Below are 18,106 nucleotides of genomic sequence, written 5' to 3'. Positions count from 1 at the left end.
GGAATAGAGGCGCGGACATATTTTACTCATGGTTTCATTGAGTCTAAATGTTTTTCTAGATAACAGCTCGTCAGCTCAACAGATGTGTTGCTGTAAGTTATGCAGGATGAGTTTGCAGTGCATGTTATTTCAATATTCATAGACACGTACGTCACGGGACTAGCATTGCTGTAGACAGGTTCCCAATATAGCACATGCATACCTACTGAACAAATCGCTCTCTCGCTAAGACTCCAAAGCAATGCCTTATGATCTAAATCCATCTGCCTCGGCCTTGCTCCTACCCCATGAGGCCGTTACTTCTTCTTGAACAGACCTTTACCAAGTAAACTCTTCAACTTACTCTCCTTCTCCTCATTGCTCATCCCCGCCTTCCTCTTTCCTTCAGCAACCGTCTGGCCCTTGACGGGTGCCTGAGGCTTCTCACGCTGCACTGCATCTTCAACCTTCAGAGTCGTTGCCTTGTCCTGCCACTCCTGTGCCAATGTCTTCCGTGATGCTCTTGCCTCCACACTCGCATTCTCCGCCCATTGGAAAGTGATCAACTCGTTGTTAAAGAACTTCAAATCTTGAATCAAGCGCTTGTTCTCGTCTTGTGGGATGAGGACGAGGCGCCCGGTTGGGGAAGTATAGTTGAGTTTAAAGGGCTCGTTCTTCTTTTCGAGGAAGGATTGCACAAACGTATAGAGGCCGGATGCAGTGTCGGCTTTTGTGAAGTCCATTTGGATGAGTGAGCCATCGGGCATGCGGATACGGAGAGCACCGCCTTTGGCAGCGGCAGCCTCAATCTTCTCTTGTTGAGCCTTTTCTTGTTCTTCAAGTTCTTTGTCAGAGAGGAGGCGGGTATTGCGCATCTTGCTTTGCAGTGCAGCTTGGTGTGATTTTGCGTGCTCGATGGTGGGGAGGTAGTCGTTCTCATTGAACGTGTTCCGTGCAGCCTGTGGTGTTGATGATGTCGGCGCCGAGAATATCTGTACATTGCGAGGCCTCTCGATAGCCGGCGATGATAGTGTGGAGGGTTCTATTGGTGCAGCTGCTGCTGTTGATGTTGCTTCTGCTAATACTGCTACTGGAGAGACACTCTCGGGGTGTTGAATCGCAGGAGTTTGTGTAGCGACTTCAGATTCTGGTAGTGACTCACTAACGGGTGCTGAGTCTACCTCCATTGGTTCTGGACCTGGCCCGTCATTTTGAATAGCTTCGTCTGCGATATTTTCTGCTGCGTCTGGAACAGCTAGGTCGGGACCTGGGCTCGAGGTTTCCTGAATCGAAGTCGCCGCATGGGTACCTGCTGCACTAGCGGATGCAGGCTCCTCCGCCTTGAAGTACTGCGATATTTGTGCCATGGCCTCCTCTAATGGCTGTCCGCTGTTCTTGTACGAGAGCTTTAAAAGGGCTGATCCACTGTCGAATCCTAGTTGGCTTAACGTCTGCTGGAGCTCCACGAAGCTCGATTGCTCTTTATGGCCTGGCATGACTGCAATGACAGGCATCTCGTAGTGCAGCCGACCTGCGCCTGATGTGCCACTCATCTCTGGCACCCCGCGCTGTGTGAAGTTGTAGTTCGCACCCTGACCACTCTCAAACTGCCGCAGTATCTCCCATAATGAGGTGTTGCTCGCAAACTTTTGTGTAAGACGGACATTCTTCTCGGACGCTGGAAGCTGAAGCGCGACTGATATGACGGTGGGCGACCGCGAAGCTTGGACAAGCTCTAACCGGGCACCTTGCGGCAAGTTCGCAAGCCGGATTTGCTGGGATAGGGAGATGGGCTTGTTGTTGTACCTTGAGACCTGTTAGCCACTTACTTAGATAGCATACATGCGTCCACGCACTTCAGCGTATATTGGTCTTTGCTAACGCCGAACTTTTGACACGCCTCGTCGCGCACCTCAGTCAAGTACTTCACCGGCGTGGTAGAAATCTTGATTGTCCTTGCGTACGAGTTGAACACCACAACGTGTGACATTATGTCGGACGGAAGAGTCTGTATAGGCCGTGGGCGAGGAGGAAGACAGCTGGAGCGTTTGCGAGGAGGATGGCGCGCGAATACCAACAATCCCACCGATGGGCCCTTCGTGTCGCGTCGCTGCGTTCAACGAGCAGAATGATGCTGGCGATGTGGAGAAGTTTGGCTTCAGGGAAACTAAGCAGAAGATTATTTGGGCCTGCCATGGATTGCCGATCAGGAACTGCTTTCACGCAATGTCGGGGACGGTACACGCCAGAAGGGGCGCTTACCAATCCCGAAATATTTGTGTAGAGGGGTGGGAAGCCGTCACTCGAGGGTACCGATGTAGAGCGAGGCTACTGGGAGGATGTCCTGGGTTGATGGAGGCGCACGCTTGTAGAGACGTCGAGGTTGAAGGTGCCGGACTTGGCCAGATGTCTGCTCTCGGAAATAAGACAGCAATATGTCGAGCTTCGAAAAGGTACTGCAAGTCTCTCTCGCTGACCTTGGTCGTGATTTGGAGGGCGTGGGGATATTCTGGAAGCTTCGTTGCCGTGCGTGTTGTTGGTGCCTGTCTGCCAGACGGGATCGTCGGTGAGGGCAGCTCGAGACCCCGCCCCCACCAGCATGGCTTTTGGGGTTCTGTGTTCGACTGGCCGACTCCACCACAACAAACTCCCTCTCTGCCCGCAACAATGTCAGGGACCGTGGAGATCTCGTCGCCAGCTCAGCTCAGCACCCTGCTGTCATCCTCACGTGTTGTAGTAGTCAATTGTAAGAAGAAGCGCCCCTAAGAGTACGCAAACCGCTTGCTGATGTTTTGTTGTGGTAGTCTACAATGAAGGAAATGCATCGAGCAAAGCGATTGCCCCAGTATATGACCAGCTAGCAAGCCAGCTCGCAAGGCCGAACAGGGTCACTTTTGCCAAAGTCAGCACAGTGCAACAAGCGCAAATTGCGCAGAGTTACAACGTCACCAAGTACGGTTCCCACGAGTTATGGAGGAGCATGTCTAATATTGGTCTCTAGTACTCCGTCGTTCGTTGTATTCAAGAACAACCACAAAATACGCACATACAGCGGCTCCAATCCCCAACAGCTCTCCGACGCCATCAAAAGCCTCGCAGCAGAGTCGGAAAATGCGGGCGGCGGCTCTGGGGGATTCGGCGAGGCTGGCTCAAGTGGCAGTGACGGATGGCGAGGAGCCGGTCTACCCCGTGGCTACACAGACGTCACGGATCAAGTGGACGTCCGAGGACTGGACCTGCTGAACTCGGACAGCGACTTCGGTGGAGTACGGACACTCTTCGAATCATCGCAGCCTGCATCGTTGAAGAAGGGCAAAGGGGCAGCAACAGGCTCAGAAGGAAGCAAAGACTGGGTCGAGAGCGATGTGGATAACCAGCTCATGCTCTACGTACCCTTTACCTCGTCATTAAAGGTCCACACGGTTCAGATTACGTCTTGCGTTTCAGGCGACGGCGACGATGACGATGACGAAGCACCCGTCCGACCGAAGACAGTGCACATCTGGACCAACCGCCAACACAATCTGGGATTCGAGGAAGCGGAGGATATCCCAGCTACCCAGACGATCGAACTGAAGCCGTCAGACTGGGACGAGCAGACGGCCACGGCCAAGCTCGAGCTGCGGTTTGTCAAGTTCCAACATGTGTATTCGCTCGTACTGTTTGTGGCAGATGGCGAAGGTGACAGCGAGAAGACGCGGATAGATAGGATTCGGTTTATTGGGGAGAGCGGCGAGAAGCGAGACATAGGCAAGCTCGAGAAGATTGGCGCAGACGACTGAGCGTCAAGGACTGCCGCAACACTCGGACTGGAACTCTATGTTCCGCCGCGTAAGAGATAATGAGACATATGACAAGCACCAAAGCCTTTCGCAGGCACTTCTTCATATCGTGTTGCTTTCAAAGCTGTTCTCGCATCTCTGAACTTGCAGCAGAGCTCGCAGACAAGGCTAGGTTGCGCCTCGTCTGACACCCGACTCCCATGAACAATAGAACAATTCAGTCTCACGAAAATAGTATGTTCGATCCTTTTCCAGCGAGAGCGCCACTGTAAAAGACGCTGCCACAAAGTGTATACGATCGAGAGCAATAATGTTCTCTCTGGGAGGTCAACGACACTATTGAAACCACAGTATAAAGGTTCCTAAGCAACCGGGGAAACGGACTATCGACCTTCGCCGCACAAAGAACAGAAGAGGTTCCCAGGGCCGCAAAGTTTTTATGTCTTCGGCGGGCCGTCATAGCCTCCGAACGCTAAGTCCGGCTAATCTTCGGACCGCGAAGGCTCTTTAGAAAATTGATCGAGCTGCCACACAAACAACTTTCCTTTCATGGCCATTGATGATACTTTATTATTGATAGGAAGAGAATGATGCAGCAATTGCAGCAACTGATCTCAACTCACAACACTTTCTGAGGCCTGTCTCCCGCACTTGGCGACTGCGACCGTTGGATGACAGTCTTGATGTCGGGAGCGGTGGCAGTGGCAGCGACAGCTGCTGCAATGAAACGACAACAGTGCCAGGACCAATTGTCTTCTTCAGCATTTGTCGCTTTCCCCCCCCCCGCTCGTCCTCTGCTCAATGTCATCCTCCGGTTTCAGTTCGGTTTTTGATGAGGACGCTACTTTTCGAGATAGCGGAGGATTGTCCCTTCTCTGCAACAATACATGGGGAGACATACCATGCAGCAGCAAGACATGGATACTGAGACTGCGTCAGGTATTTCGGTACTCTGACGGGTATGCAGGACGCTACACCTTGGGAATAGTTGAATGTCGATAGCACCCTCGCACATGCCGCAGCGATCGACCGGCTTGATTCCGTTACGTCTCTTGTCGGAACAGCTCTGCCTATCGCAATCCTCGATTTGTATCGATAGAGTCGTTCGAGATCTGTTCCAGCTCTCTGACAAGGTTGCATGGTTCACATGCCCGAAAGACCTGGCTGTTGAAACAAGTACAAATTTTCCGACAGTCTACTTGCTTATTACGCAACGTCCTTCCGAGCTCAACTATTTACGTAAAGAAGCGGTGTCAGCATATGGCACCACTGCGACCTTCTTCCAAACCCTCCCCAATACCATAGTTGATAAGAGCTATTAACTAGCTCAAGGTCAAAGTACTTGGCAACTGCGTATTCCTAGGGTCAGTCGCGTGATTGCGATCTTCACCTGCCCACCTGCCCACCTTCATGCCCAAGATCGGCTTTCAGATCGGCAACCTACGTCGAGACTCGAGAGCACAGTTCCTAGCCGTCTACGGACGGCGTCTACCCGCGAGTAGTGTCCGTGGACTTGTCTGACACGACTGCCGGTATGAAAGTGTCGTGAATCAAGCGTCAACCCAACAGCAGGCGCAGGAGATGCTCCGATGATAAGCCAAGACGTGGCGTCGATAGTTTCACGAATTCAAAGAAAAACATTACCGAACTACACACATTTGATAGTCTGTAGGTGCAATGGTGACCGTACATGCAGACATCTCGTGGTAGGCCTATGTCATGCTAAACCCTATGATGAAAACCAACCAAGCGTCCAAACTCAGTGGAGGTGCGACTTCGGGCGCCTCACCTCAGACCAGCTGGAGGAGTTTGCACCTTGACAATCGCCACCGCGGCTCCAAAACGGGCCTTCCGTCCTGTTCCACTTGCCGTCTCGATCAGTCGAGGCACATGTCACCGATATCCTTCCAAATCAGACGTTGACCTCGGGGGAGTCTGAGCTGTGTTTTCAGGGAAAGGGTTTCCTTGCTCAACAATCACACTGCATGAACATCAACGTGCACTCAGCCCTGAGAATCCAGCATCAATGTGGGGAAGTCTTCGAGAATCACGACGCCAGGGACCAGTCGTGCGGGTGCGTTGCGGCTCCCGGGAGATTGCACACCACCATGCCCCTGCTCGAGCATGAAGCTCGAATTTCGTTTGAATAAATCCAAGGACCGTGCATAAGGCCCCAGCATAGTGGGTTCCTCGAGCCTGCCAGCTGCCTCGTTGGGAGAGACCGCTGTCATGTCATTCGTCTTTCACAATAGGAAGCACTTTGACATCGTTTCACAATTCAGAATGACGCTCGGTGACACGGTATCGGTAACATACTATAGACTAGCCCGATCAAGGGACGTATCTAGGGCGATTCAGATCATCAGAAGACGTGCAGCAAACTGAGATATTGTGGCCGCAAAGGCCCTGATGCTATCTCCAACATGCAAAGGCAACATCAGGCCGCAGGATAGCGCAATAAACACTAAACAGGAACGCCACAATCTGCTAAGGTCGTGGGTTAAGCCGCCTCACTTGGGAGCAGTTCCGACGCACTTCTGCGAGTCAAGAGAGGTAGGATCTCAAGATGGTCAAACTCTGGGTGAGCGGGACGAAAGCCACAACCCCGCCGACGTGGAAAAGTTCCTCGAAAATTGACGTAGATCAGGGCCTTCCATGAATCAGGGCCAATGATAAAGGCTAGTTGGGTGGAGACCAAAGAAGCTATGGAAGCCATGCGTCGTTCCCCGGTGCCGAATCAGTGGCAGGACCACGGTCCACGGAAGTGCCCCAGTGCGCTGCGCGACGGACCTTCTTCCTGAATCGTGCCGTCTCCTCAAGACCCTGTTGGGTCGTAAGAGAGCCCCGCTAAACTGAGGTTTCCAGAAGATCCCACGTTGTGATATGAAACGAGCGAGATAGTGGCTGCTTTGTAGGCGAGACGCACGCACTTGATTCCACGAAAGTTGTTTTTCAGAGACACGATAAGGTGCTAATGTTGTTGCCGTCCGTTAGATGTCTGTTCCTGCATTGTACCTGCAGTAGACGCTCTTGTTTGGGTCAATCAGCTTTTAGGCTCGCACCGTCACTGTGGGGTGATAGCCAGGTGGAGGCGATTGGGCATGTTCGAGTCAACCCTCACGCGAATCGACATGCGGGTGCGATTAATTCGGCCGAGTAAAGCAGCAAGACGCTAAGTCGTCCACCCCGGCTGACTCAATGCAGTCGCTTCATTTCGGGCACACCTGATATAGAATATACGAGCCATTCGGGGATGCACAACTCTTACTGCCGCGCGGTATACATAGAGACGCCCACTTTAGCCCACAGTACAGTGAGGGTGTAGTGTCCACTATCGATACGTAGAGACAATTTACCGGACACACGACTACAAATTTATAGAACAGCCCTGACGCAGACATGGTCGGGGAACTGTGACTGCAGGAGTGAAACACGCTGGGAAAAAAATAGTAGCAGGCCGCGCGAGCAGTTTATTTGCCAGGCATTCCACCAACCGCGGGACTCTTGAGCCCTCCAAGACCGTATTGATGGCGACTTGCAGCTCACTGCTCACGAGCGTGTCGCACCATGATGGATAGCCGTCCATCTCCCCACTTCTGAGAGGTCGGTCCAGGTTCCTCCAGCTGGCCGAGCAAATCACACCAAACGGGCATCATCGGCTTGCATCATGGCCTGTGTTCCTGCATCAGCCCGGCATGTCGAGTCTTTTTCTCCAGCTGCACGATGCGAGTGTGGCAACGTCTAATATTGTATAACCTTTCTACTTTTACTGCAGGAGGTAACAAGCAAACGCGCTTCACGACTCTGGTGCTACTGCGACGTGTGGATGGTGTGGACGTGGTGGGAAGTCGACACAGTCATGCCACATCGTGCCACCATCCGCTCTCGGGTCGGTCGAGGGCTGCTTGTTGCCAGACGGCGTTGACGCCGGGCCACGGCGCGTCCCAGAAACCTTGGATCGTCGCCAGATGCAGCCTTTACGTTGTTTCCTCTGTGTGTAGTCGACGGTGGCACTGCGGCGCGCGAGGGCGATTTGGCATTGTCTGGCGCAACTAAGACTGCGGATGCGGAGCACGCGGCGGTCGTCATGATCACAGACAGTACAAACGACGCGCTGGTGATTTGTTTCAAAATTGTCGGCCAGGAAAACAGGGTGCCCATCCTACGGCCAGCTATCATTATCGATTGGGCAGATACGCTATCAGGCTGAATAGGCTGGCGACGAACGGGGTTCTGTCGTGTAGCCTGTCATACGAGACACCAGGCCCAGCACACACACACACACACATCACCGCCGCCACGGCCTTTCCGAGGCCGGGCTTCGTCATTACCCTCAGCTTCTGTTGGCCGTCAGCTTTGCTTGCACTAGGGGAGTGCGGAAGGACTATTATTGAGACGCGGGCAGGCCCAGGTCCAATGGTACGCTCGCCTGCAGCCAACTCGTGCTAGCTCCCCTCGCATGTACAGAAACCCATGCCGCTTTGCATATTGGGCGACCAAATCAATTGTTGCCGACTCGCGCCTGGCTTAAGGGCGGCGAGTCATCTGAGTGCATGCGACTGCATGGATGCACGGCGCAGGTTGGCCCTAGTCTGCTGCGCCCCGACCTCCCACCACCCATACCGCGCGGTGCCTGTAAATCACTTTCTCTTTTCTGTTGCTGATCTCTACTTATCTTTCCGCTCCATTCTTCGTCGTCTTTCTTTACTTACAAGGTTTATCAACCTCATCATCGGCTTTTCTGGTTTTTTGTACATCGTCTGTGCAATAACCGTTCCTTCATTTGGATCATCCAATCTCGTATGACATCTTCCGCGGCCCAGTAGGCATACCTATTAGACAGTTCGTTATCACGAGCCTGTTGTCCTGTCGCTCCTTCGCACATTCCTTTACTATCCAGCCGTTGCTCCACGTTCAGTAGCAAGTAATTCAATCAACTCCCACTCGGTACCCAACCATCATCGCTTCGTCAGTCCATCCATCGTCTTGTATACTACAATTAAGTAAGTCGAATAGAACAAGCTTCTGTCTGTGCCAGCAACATGATCTGACGTTCGGCAGTAAACAACTCTTGTCATTTGCAATGGAAGGCTCTTATCCTATGCACCCGGCCCAGGCCATGCAATCGCCATTCTTTTACTACAACCCAGACCCCCAAGGCGAGAACACCCGCCAACACGGCCATTTCACACCCCATCCGTCAGGCCAGTCGACCTTCCAGCCGCAAAACATGTATCTCCAGAGGCCATCCTCGGCGAACTCGCAGCTTTCGTACCCTCAGACAGCATACGCAAACCAGATGCTCACACCCGTCGCATCACCTCAGCCGCAGTATCAGAAGCCGACTATCCTGATTCAGCCCCAGGACTCGCCATATCTTCACCCTCTTGATACAGACTACTCCTTCGTGCCCGCTACCCCTCCTCTTTCGTCGTCGGGCAGCAGCACCAGCAGCCCTCCCTCGAGCTACGATGTTTTGCCTACACCACTGAATGACTTTTTCCCTGGCGAGGGTATTGAGGGCGTCAAGCAGGGCTGTGAAGGCGAGGTCTTTGCCGAGATCCTTTCTGCCGGCCTGGAATGGCGATCAACGACCCCACCAATGACTCCAGGTAAGTGAAATATTCCAAAGGCCGGTGCAATCAAGGTTGCTGTGCTCCCGTTGGCTTGCACACGGTCAGGTGAAAGCTGCGGACGGTGTTGCTGACTTCCAAAGTCTATATTCAGCCGCCTTCGGCTAGCCAGGGGTCGTACCTGCTGTCTGCAACTTCGTGCCCCTCGCTTTCCCCTTCACCCTCACCGCTACCGCGCGCAACCTTTGCCGAGGCTGAGAACAACTTCTGCAACCCGCGCGATCTTACTGTCTCTACATCTACTGAACTGCCTACTTTGTTGACCCTGTGCCCTGGTGACGAAGAGCACAAGCTCGTCCTCAAGGGTGAGACCGCCAAGATCGAGCAACTGGAAGCAACTCAGCCCTTCGACTTCACCGGCCTTCCCACCTTTGAGCCCCTGTTTGAGCTCGACTGCGAGGACGATTTCGCCGGGTTTGTCCAATTTCCCGCCACCGAGCACGCGCAGTTTCCTTGCAACAAGCGCCAGCGAACCGATCTTGTTGCCTTCACCCCTGAGGACGATTTCGTAAGCGACGAGAGCTTCACGGATTTCGAGGAGGAGCTTGTCCACGGCCTGCCCCTTACGCCTGCTGCGAGCGACTTCTCTGACAACATGTCTGTCGCGCCTGCACCCAAGAGGCGATCAGTGAAGAAGGCGCGCTCTGAGTACAGCGATGCTGAGTCGGATTACCAGGGTAAGACACAGACATCAGGTGATGAACACACCACGTCTGGAGCATCAAGCCAACAAGAATCAGGTCAAGCGGACAACGCTGTCGGCTCCAGCTCTGAAGACAACGCCACAACGCCTGTCGCAACCACCAGCCGCCGCGGCCGTAAGCAGTCACTGACAGAAGATCCTTCAAAGACGTTTGTCTGCACCCTCTGCTCGCGCCGCTTTCGCCGCCAGGAGCACCTCAAGCGCCATTACCGCTCCCTCCACACTCACGACAAGCCTTTCGAGTGCACTGACTGCGGAAAGAAGTTCTCCAGGAGCGACAATCTTTCGCAGCACCAGCGCACGCATGGTACGGGCGCCGTTCATCTTGATGTATTGGACACCTCCGACTTACACAATGGCGATATGCAACGAGAGCAGTCTGGCGCCTTCGACCACCAAAATCCAGCTCTGATGGGTAGCATTCTCTATGATGCCGCTGCCAGTATCTCGAGCTCAAGCTCAAGCTCCGACTTCTCCGACTTTGACGCATCGCCCATCAACAAGAAGCGGAAGCGGAACGAGTAGGCTTCTCCTCTCGTTTCCACTTCTCCTTTCAAATCCTTTAATGACCCCCTCATGACATCAACACTCGGTAGAAGGAGTTTCCATCATGCCAGACGGCTGCTCGTCTACTATCACGTCGTTACGCAGAAGCGGCTCAGATAGACAGGCGGCACAGGTTGTAATGGCGGCCAGAGCATCTACCATTATCGGGCTCTGGCAAAAATCCCTTTCTTCTCTTCTTCAACTGTATTCTCTGACACCCCAATTTGGTTACACGTTCTCCAAAATTGGCTTCTCTCATCTTTCATCACATTTGGGTTTCGCGTTCAGCATGGCACATCAAAGGTTCTGGTTTTGGATGGGGGGCATGGCAACTTCACTGCGGACGGACGGATTAGACTCGGTGTTTTTTTGGTTTCCCTCACGACGGCATGGCCACTTGTTACCGGCCATCGTCGCCGCGTTTTCTTACACCCCTGCCCTTCTGCGTTCTTACCCTCGTTGTAATCGGGTATGCGGTTCTGCCGCATACCAGTCATTCTGGGAATATTCTCTTCTTTACACTGTAATCTTGCCTAACCTACACCTTCGCTCTGCAAATATTTTCCTTGCGTCGTTGCAGGTTAGAGGTGCTGGCACTATCCGACTATTACATACAAAAAAACGATTCACACCTTGCAATTGGTCCCCCTTGTAGTGACCGCCGCACTGCCTGTTGTGATTTCCGGCGCTTTTGATACCTTGGAACAGAGTTGGGTGGTGGCTGCGATAGGCCCATCGGTGGTCTTGATTTTGTTTGGGTTTGAAAATCGCGACGATGTTAGCGTGGGCCAACATTCAGCGGGGCCTAACCTATCTACAGCTCCATCTTCAGCTCGTACAGCACCGGACCCGCTTCACATTACATGTTTTTTGTTTTTATTATCTTGTCACCCACTTTATTTCTTCTATTTGTCAGTATGTCGTCATCCTTAAATGTGATCGCGTTGATATCCGGCGGCAAGGATTCGCTATACTCTATCCTGCATTGTCAGGCAAACGGTCACACCCTTACTGCATTAGCCAACTTATACCCCACGCGCACGACCAATTTCGATGAGGATATCAATAGTTACATGTATCAGACAGTGGGACACTCAGTAATCCCATTGTATGAACAAGCGCTGGGCATTCCATTGTACCGACAAGAGATCACAGGCAAAACAGTGGACTCGAGCAGAGATTATGGGACGCCACAGGCAGGGCAAGAGCAGGATGAGACGGAGAATCTAGTCCCGTTGCTGAAGAGTGTCATGGAAGCTCATCCGGAGGCAAATGCGGTCTCTACAGGAGCTATATTGAGCACATACCAGCGGACGCGGGTGGAATCTATTGCCCTCAGGCTGGGACTCACACCTTTGTCGTACCTATGGCAATACCCGCTACTACCTCCTTACACACAGACATCGCTGTTGCATGATATGACAGCGGTAGGACAAGAAGCAATAATCATCAAGACCGCATCTGGCGGCCTAGACGAAAGCTTTCTTGGCTTTGATGTGGCACATCAGCGGACTATAGGAAGATTGAGCAAGGCGATGAGTCGATTTGGTGAGACCAGTAATGGTGCCATCGTAGGCGAGGGGGGTGAATTTGAGACGTTAGCCCTTGACGGACCAACGCCGTTATGGAAGAAGAGGATAAGGATAGAGCCTGGCCCACCCGGAGTGATGGAAGGCGGGCAAGCGGTGCTAAAGATTCAGGCGAGTACTCTTGAGGACAAACAGGAGGACACTGAGAGGACTTTGGACGCTTTGAGGATCCCTGAACTATTCGACGTCGAGTTCGAAAAGCTCCTCCAAGTTATGGATGGTGGCAACGACTCCCAGTCTTTCAGGTCCGAGGATGCTACACTTGTCGATGTGTCCTCTGGCACTTTTTCAACATCGACCGACACACCAATCTCTGAGGGTCTTCCTAGGAACTCAACTGGCGATACGCCTACAGTCTTCACTTACTCAAACTTAATTAGCGACACCCGCCCCTCCTCCTCACCAAGCTCACCATCACGTCAACTTACTAAGATATTCCTCCGTCTCGACCATGTCTTGACACAATGGCATGTCGCTAAAGCCGGTGTCAACCACTGTACACTTCTTCTCCGTAACATGGCCGACTTTACTGTCCTTAACCCGATCTACGCTGAGTACTTCAGCGATATCAACCCACCAGCAAGAGTGACAATAGCTGTTGGGGACACAATGCCAGAAGGCGTTGATATCATGCTCAGTGTAGTAATAGATAAGGAGATGAAGGATAGAGCTGTGCAGAGACAAGGGCTGCATGTGCAGGGGAGAAGCTACTGGGCACCGGCCAATATCGGACCATATAGCCAGGCAATCTCCGTCAGACTACCTGCTACTGACGAGAGAGGTGAGGGTCAGGATCAACATGTCGGCGAGGTTGTGTATGTGGCTGGTCAAATCCCTTTGATCCCGGCATCTATGGAAGTCTACCAAGAGCAGGGTTTCCGAGGACAGGCAATCCTGTCATTGCAACATCTTGGGCGTATTGGACGGGCAAAAGGAGTACGATGGTGGACTGCAGGTGTAGGTTTTATACCAGCATCTGCAAACGCCGAAGAACAAGTGCGAATCGCCCAAGGCGCATGGAAAGCCATCCATACTCCATCACCGTCCTTTTCCTCAGATACAGACGGAGACGAAGAAGAAGAAGAAGATATCGACCCCTGGGACCGCCTGAACCGGAACCACACCTCCACATTCAACGACAACACATACCGCTCCCCCCTTCCCGATCCAACTTCGATATCCAACCCCACAAATCCAAACACAACACCCATACCACCCTGTTTCATCGCACAAGTACACTCCCTCCCGCGCGGCGTAGACATAGAATGGAGCGCGAGTGGTCTCACTGCGCCCTCCATCCACTTCAATCGAAATCTCACCCACAGCAATCTCACACTGACCACGCCCACTAGCTCGCGCTCACGCTTCTACACGCTCGAGATACGCGAGCAAAGTGATCTAGATGCGCTCAGCAGATTAGGAGAAGACAGTATAAAGGAATGGACGAGCGCGACGCTATATGCGGGACGGGGATTCGAGGGGACTGCTACGATGAATTGGAGGGGCGTGCAGTGGATTCCTTGTTTGAAAGTTTGGGGGGAGAATGGGAGGGAGGTGCGGGCTGTGCTTGTTGGGAGGGTGGATGGTGATAATGAGCGGGAAGGCAGTGTTATGTGAGAAGTTTGTGAGTAGTTTGCGTTTTAAGAGCGTGGGAGAGTAGGAGAGATGATGAAGGAGGGCATGCGAGTTCCCTGTTCTTTTGGTCAACATGGAGATGTTTTTCCCCGCGGATGAAGTGACTTGATACATCCAAGATGTACCTCTATGCCATCTTCTCAACATCCGTAACTGGATAGACTAGTAATGACAATTCCGGAAAGGGAAGTATTCAATATCTTGAGATTGCTGCTATAGCTTGAAAAGTATCGCTGAATCCGTCGTCTTCCAATCATGCAATCATGTCAGATGGTATTTTCCCTTCCGTCCCTTTCTCCGTGAACGCCATTGAAATGCACACACATACAATATGCCTATCCGCCTCTAGAACCTTTCCTTCATCCTGCCCGCCACCGTCCTCAGGTTGCCGTACACCTTGCTCGGGTTCTGACCAAGGACCAAGCTGACAATGGACTCCCTCGCAATATGGATATTCTTGAACCCGCCCAGGATATGAATCTTCTGATCTGCTAGCACCACCCGTGTTCTGCTTGCGTTCTCCTATACCGAGTCAGTAAAAGGGTCAATTGGCTTCAATTGCTTAGCGAGACGAACAATTGCAAATTTCGTCTTTCCGTCCTTCCCTGCTATCCTTCCAATGGCCCGGCCTTTGTGCTCTCCAGTGAGCGTCTTAATATCCTTGATTTCGAATGTTTCTATATATAGGTCATCCAGTCTTAATAGCGAGATTGCGTCGTCCACGTCGAAACCGAGGGTGAAGGCTTTGACGAAGTCTTCGCCTTTCTGCAGGGCACCAGTATCGACCGTAGTGCTGGCTGTCTAGGGTAAGCTACATGCTTCAAGTCTATGCCCTGACTTAGACTTACAGGTGCGAAGTTCCACTGAGCGGGTCTTGGTATTCACTGTGTTGTTGTTAGTACGTGCGGTTGAAGGGACACTGGATATTTGAAAACTCACTTCGAACCTGGAGTTTGAGGTGCTCAACAAGGGGCGGCTATGTAGAGTCAGCGCATGTAACATGTCCAGAGAGAGGTTTCTCGTACATATATTTTGGGCCAAGCCGCCTTCAAAGGAGTCATTCTGTGCGGCGGAATGGGCACTTTCCGTTGTTCCCTACGAAATGCGAGGGGAATGGACTGGGCTGGCGCGAACTTTGGGCGGCCGGCCTCGTCGGTCATGGCAGTGTCTTCTGTGGGTGCTTGTAGAGCGTCACTCGGTGTGGTAGGCTCGAAGCTCATATCGACCAGTTCTGCGTCGTCTTCGGTGGGCAGGGGGACGTTGACGGCTTCCATGGCAACGCCTTCTGCGAGTTCCTCGGGTCTGCGCATGAGCGCTGTCGGTGCTGGCATATTTTCTGCTGTATTCTCTTCGGCTTCTCGTTGAAGTTGGCGAAGTGCGGTATAAGTTGGTGGTGTTGTTAAAAGTTGGGTTTTCTTCGTCTTCGTCTTCTCGTCGAGATCGGCGGAGTGCTGTATGAGGTAGTGGTGAATACTGTGTCTCTTCGTCTTCTCGTCGAGATCGGTGCAGTACTGTATGAAGGTGGTGGTGAATGTCGGAATTTCGGCGGGGTTGTCGTTGCTAAGAAAGTTCGCAAGGGCCCGAAATTTGTGAGGCGAGACCCGAAGCGTCTTAGTGCCATTCAACTCCATGTTCTTTTCCTACTTGCATCATGACGTGAATATTGGTACTTACCACTTCACCTAGCCAACAGTCTTCTTTCCCACCGCACGCCTTTCCCCTCTTCCGCCTCGGCCGTTCACGCACTCCGGGGCTTGCAGACGCGCACAATGTTGCTGCCGCGACTACCATGAACAAGAATGTAGGCACCATCGGCGCATCTCTGTGGCGCTCCTTTGTCGACCCACCGCTGAGACACGGCGGTGCACTCCCGAGAGTCAAATCAGGAGCGCCATCCCAGTCAACACGGAGGGTCGAGGTCCAAAGACGGTGTATTGCTTCAATATCGCAGAGATGCCGCTGGTCGACAACTACCTGGCCTTCGAATGCGCCTTCGTCACACCTCAGAACCTTCTCCACTTCCCTGCTTCGAGCCCCGCCACCCCATGCAAGTCATATCCAGCAGAGCGTAACTGTCGCTGTTCTTTCGGCATGGAGCAGACATGCGTCGAACAGTCCATATCGGCGTTCAAGGCGAAACGGAAGTGGCGGTCAGCGCAATAAGAGCTCAGTGACAGACAGCTCGTCCAAGAACAAACGGACTGCTGCACCACAGGCACCGCAAGCTACACTTTCCCCGCAACCTCAACTACACCCCAAGCCCTCGAGCCCGACGCCGACGCCGAAACCGAAACCGAAGCCCGAAGATTCGCCAGCTTCTAGCAAGCATCTCCTCGACCGCCTTCCTCACTCTCTCCCGCACCTATACCGTCCTAGTAAAGCAGAACTCCTCGGTGCAGCTTCGGGCTTCTGGTCACGCATAAAGATCCACTTCAAATGGCTCACCATTCGGAGCGCGCGACCATTCAATGCCGACGAGATATACGCCATGTTCTCCTGGATACTGGCTGCACATGTCTTATGGATCGTGCTAGGAACTACGACCTTTTGCATGTTGACCATATTCTTGATCAATACCGCCTTCTCGCAAGAGACTCTCGGTAAATGGATCGGTAACTACTTGACAAAGTCCTCCGGCATCAAGGTCGTCTTCGAGACTGCCGTGGTGCCAAAATGGGGAGACGGCGTCATTTCGTTCCGCAAAGTCTTCGTGTCAAGGAGGCCAGGCCAGGGTCGTGGCAAGGTCAGCAAGGGCTCGCAGACTGAAATGGCCGTAGCGGCGGCCGCCAAAGCGCAGCAGGAAAAAGATATCACGGATGGGGTCCCTGTGACTGCAGAAGCAGTAGAAGACACAAACTACACGCAATTTGACATATCTATTGACACGGTGAACGTCACACTGTCATTTTCGAAGTGGTTCAACGGCAAGGGCCTGCTGAAAGATGTTGAGATCAAGGGGATTCGTGGCGTTGTGGATCGAACGTCAGTAGAAACCATCGAAGGCGTAGATCCAAGATCCTACAAGCATGAGCACAACCCTGGTGACTTCGAACTAGACTCCTTCAAGATGGAGGATCTGCTTGTTACCATCTACCAGCCCAATGGCTTCAGGCCATTCTCCGCCAGTATATTCTCCTGCGACCTCCCTCAGTTGCGGAAGCAGTGGCTCTTCTACGATTTCTTGTCAGCAAACATGGTGTCCGGCTCGTTCGATAACTCACTCTTTACTATCCACCCTCGGCAAACGCACAACTACACTGGAGTGCAGCTTAGTAGTGGCCGTGACTCTGAGGATGGCAGTTCATGGAAGAAACACAGTCGGATAAGAATCGATGGTCTCAACATCGATCATCTAAACCGCGGCTATGACGGACCATTCTCATGGATACATGAAGGCAACGTTGATATTGTGGCAGATATCATGCTCCCTAATGATGACGATGAAAGCCTTGCGAAGGTCATGTCCGATATGTACGATCGCGTTGAAGCCACCGTTTCGCAGAACGGTCGTAAACCTCACATCTCCGATCACGCAACCCATGGCTTCGATGACCACGATGACGACGAAAAGCACAAACATGAAGGCGATAGCGCAGAAGACGAGCGTTTTATGATCATGGATATGCGTGTCCACCTCAACGATGTCCGGGCCGCAGTACCCATTTTCACGCGCGATATTTCGTACGTCAACAACGCCCTCGTAAGACCAATCGTGGCCTACATCAACTCGAAGCGCACATTTATCCCCGTGAATTGTAGGGTGGTGAAGCGCGTTAGCGAGTTTGATGGAAGCTGGACGTTGTATGATAGCGGGTTGATGGAGGAGGTCTCTCGTGAGGTATGTCTTGACGATCTTTGGTGCGAAATTGGGACGAGTGCTAACTTCGATGCAGATGTACGATGCCTTTGCCCGCGACGTTCTTGACGACCGAACTGTGCGGAAACGCCGCATAAAGAAGGTCGGTATCTGGACGCTGCAGCTCGCTGCCCAGGCTTTGTTCCTGGGACTCGCGGGTAACATTGCTTAACATGTTGATACCCTACGATCATCGCAGTCTCACCTTTATGTACACTACAGTTATATAGCATGGCGTTTGGAGCACATAGACGCGCTTTGGGTTCCTTTTTTTTGGGGGGTGGGGAGGGACGGGCGAATTGGGACTAGATCTATATAGTTAACGCCTACGACGAAATGACAAGTTACTATTCTCACTTCAACTGAAAGGAGGGGAAACGCTC

The 18,106-nt window shown here is 52.6% G+C and overlaps 8 protein-coding genes across 8 annotated transcripts; 4 read left to right on the top strand and 4 right to left on the bottom strand.

Moving 5' to 3' along the window:
- Positions 1–38: 38 nt before the first annotated feature.
- Positions 39–2,167, bottom strand: K460DRAFT_366516 (uncharacterized protein). Its single transcript, XM_040933391.1, has 2 exons — positions 1,836–2,167; positions 39–1,785 (listed from the first exon to the last, which is right to left on the bottom strand). Exons 1-2 carry the CDS (start codon positions 1,967–1,969, stop codon positions 297–299), a joined length of 1,623 nt encoding a protein of 540 aa, XP_040788234.1. The 5' UTR covers positions 1,970–2,167; the 3' UTR covers positions 39–296.
- A 453-nt stretch (positions 2,168–2,620) lies between these two features.
- K460DRAFT_386113 (DUF1000-domain-containing protein) lies at positions 2,621–4,180 on the top strand. Its single transcript, XM_040935568.1, has 3 exons — positions 2,621–2,725; positions 2,784–2,931; positions 2,981–4,180. The coding sequence occupies exons 1-3, from the start codon at positions 2,647–2,649 to the stop codon at positions 3,759–3,761; spliced, it is 1,008 nt and encodes a 335-aa protein (XP_040788233.1). The 5' UTR covers positions 2,621–2,646; the 3' UTR covers positions 3,762–4,180.
- K460DRAFT_112883 (uncharacterized protein) lies at positions 3,873–4,308 on the bottom strand. Its single transcript, XM_040926563.1, has one exon. The coding sequence runs from the start codon at positions 4,219–4,221 to the stop codon at positions 3,985–3,987; it is 237 nt and encodes a 78-aa protein (XP_040788232.1). The 5' UTR covers positions 4,222–4,308; the 3' UTR covers positions 3,873–3,984.
- Positions 4,309–7,350: 3,042 nt separating this feature from the next.
- On the bottom strand, positions 7,351–8,248 carry K460DRAFT_395266 (uncharacterized protein; the record flags this gene model as incomplete). The annotated part of the gene is made up of 3 exons (XM_040936038.1): positions 7,351–8,006; positions 8,045–8,190; positions 8,227–8,248. The coding sequence occupies 3 exons, from the start codon at positions 8,246–8,248 to the stop codon at positions 7,572–7,574; spliced, it is 603 nt and encodes a 200-aa protein (XP_040788231.1). The 3' UTR covers positions 7,351–7,571.
- Positions 8,249–8,682: 434 nt separating this feature from the next.
- On the top strand, positions 8,683–10,775 carry K460DRAFT_112788 (uncharacterized protein). The gene is made up of 4 exons (XM_040926562.1): positions 8,683–8,729; positions 8,778–9,373; positions 9,478–10,071; positions 10,135–10,775. The coding sequence occupies exons 2-4, from the start codon at positions 8,845–8,847 to the stop codon at positions 10,620–10,622; spliced, it is 1,611 nt and encodes a 536-aa protein (XP_040788230.1). The 5' UTR covers positions 8,683–8,729; positions 8,778–8,844; the 3' UTR covers positions 10,623–10,775.
- A 785-nt stretch (positions 10,776–11,560) lies between these two features.
- Positions 11,561–13,849, top strand: K460DRAFT_405909 (ATP binding L-PSP endoribonuclease family protein-like protein; the record flags this gene model as incomplete). Its single annotated transcript, XM_040936902.1, has 1 exon — positions 11,561–13,849. One exon carries the CDS (start codon positions 11,561–11,563, stop codon positions 13,847–13,849), a length of 2,289 nt encoding a protein of 762 aa, XP_040788229.1.
- Positions 13,850–14,212: 363 nt separating this feature from the next.
- Positions 14,213–15,198, bottom strand: K460DRAFT_286561 (eukaryotic type KH-domain (KH-domain type I); the record flags this gene model as incomplete). The annotated part of the gene is made up of 5 exons (XM_040928901.1): positions 14,213–14,389; positions 14,444–14,664; positions 14,716–14,751; positions 14,807–14,843; positions 14,893–15,198. The coding sequence occupies 5 exons, from the start codon at positions 15,196–15,198 to the stop codon at positions 14,213–14,215; spliced, it is 777 nt and encodes a 258-aa protein (XP_040788228.1).
- A 344-nt stretch (positions 15,199–15,542) lies between these two features.
- K460DRAFT_416881 (uncharacterized protein) lies at positions 15,543–18,085 on the top strand. Its single transcript, XM_040937840.1, has 2 exons — positions 15,543–17,705; positions 17,761–18,085. The coding sequence occupies exons 1-2, from the start codon at positions 15,657–15,659 to the stop codon at positions 17,893–17,895; spliced, it is 2,184 nt and encodes a 727-aa protein (XP_040788227.1). The 5' UTR covers positions 15,543–15,656; the 3' UTR covers positions 17,896–18,085.
- Positions 18,086–18,106: the final 21 nt, after the last annotated feature.

The sequence above is a fragment of the Cucurbitaria berberidis genome (assembly GCF_010015615.1).
Source record: "Cucurbitaria berberidis CBS 394.84 unplaced genomic scaffold K460scaffold_3, whole genome shotgun sequence".
In the NCBI taxonomy this organism is placed as follows: Eukaryota; Fungi; Ascomycota; class Dothideomycetes; order Pleosporales; family Cucurbitariaceae; genus Cucurbitaria; species Cucurbitaria berberidis.
The sequence above is the reverse complement of the archived record's forward strand: the minus strand, read 5'-3'. Positions and strand labels throughout refer to the sequence as shown.

Excerpts from the sequence above, each read along its gene's own strand:
- K460DRAFT_366516 (XM_040933391.1), bottom strand. The coding sequence starts at position 1,969 with ATGTCACACGTTGTGGTGTTCAACTCGTACGCAAGGACAATCAAGATT. Across the intron at positions 1,786-1,835 it reads AAAGACCAATATACGCTGAA|GTACAACAACAAGCCCATCT; the intron begins GTGCGTGGACGC and ends ACAGGTCTCAAG.
- K460DRAFT_386113 (XM_040935568.1), top strand. The coding sequence starts at position 2,647 with ATGTCAGGGACCGTGGAGATCTCGTCGCCAGCTCAGCTCAGCACCCTG. Across the intron at positions 2,726-2,783 it reads ACGTGTTGTAGTAGTCAATT|TCTACAATGAAGGAAATGCA; the intron begins GTAAGAAGAAGC and ends TTGTTGTGGTAG. Across the intron at positions 2,932-2,980 it reads CAGAGTTACAACGTCACCAA|TACTCCGTCGTTCGTTGTAT; the intron begins GTACGGTTCCCA and ends ATTGGTCTCTAG.
- K460DRAFT_112883 (XM_040926563.1), bottom strand. The coding sequence starts at position 4,221 with ATGACGGCCCGCCGAAGACATAAAAACTTTGCGGCCCTGGGAACCTCT.
- K460DRAFT_112788 (XM_040926562.1), top strand. The coding sequence starts at position 8,845 with ATGGAAGGCTCTTATCCTATGCACCCGGCCCAGGCCATGCAATCGCCA. Across the intron at positions 9,374-9,477 it reads GACCCCACCAATGACTCCAG|TCTATATTCAGCCGCCTTCG; the intron begins GTAAGTGAAATA and ends TGACTTCCAAAG. Across the intron at positions 10,072-10,134 it reads TGCTGAGTCGGATTACCAGG|GTCAAGCGGACAACGCTGTC; the intron begins GTAAGACACAGA and ends AACAAGAATCAG.
- K460DRAFT_416881 (XM_040937840.1), top strand. The coding sequence starts at position 15,657 with ATGAACAAGAATGTAGGCACCATCGGCGCATCTCTGTGGCGCTCCTTT. Across the intron at positions 17,706-17,760 it reads TGGAGGAGGTCTCTCGTGAG|ATGTACGATGCCTTTGCCCG; the intron begins GTATGTCTTGAC and ends ACTTCGATGCAG.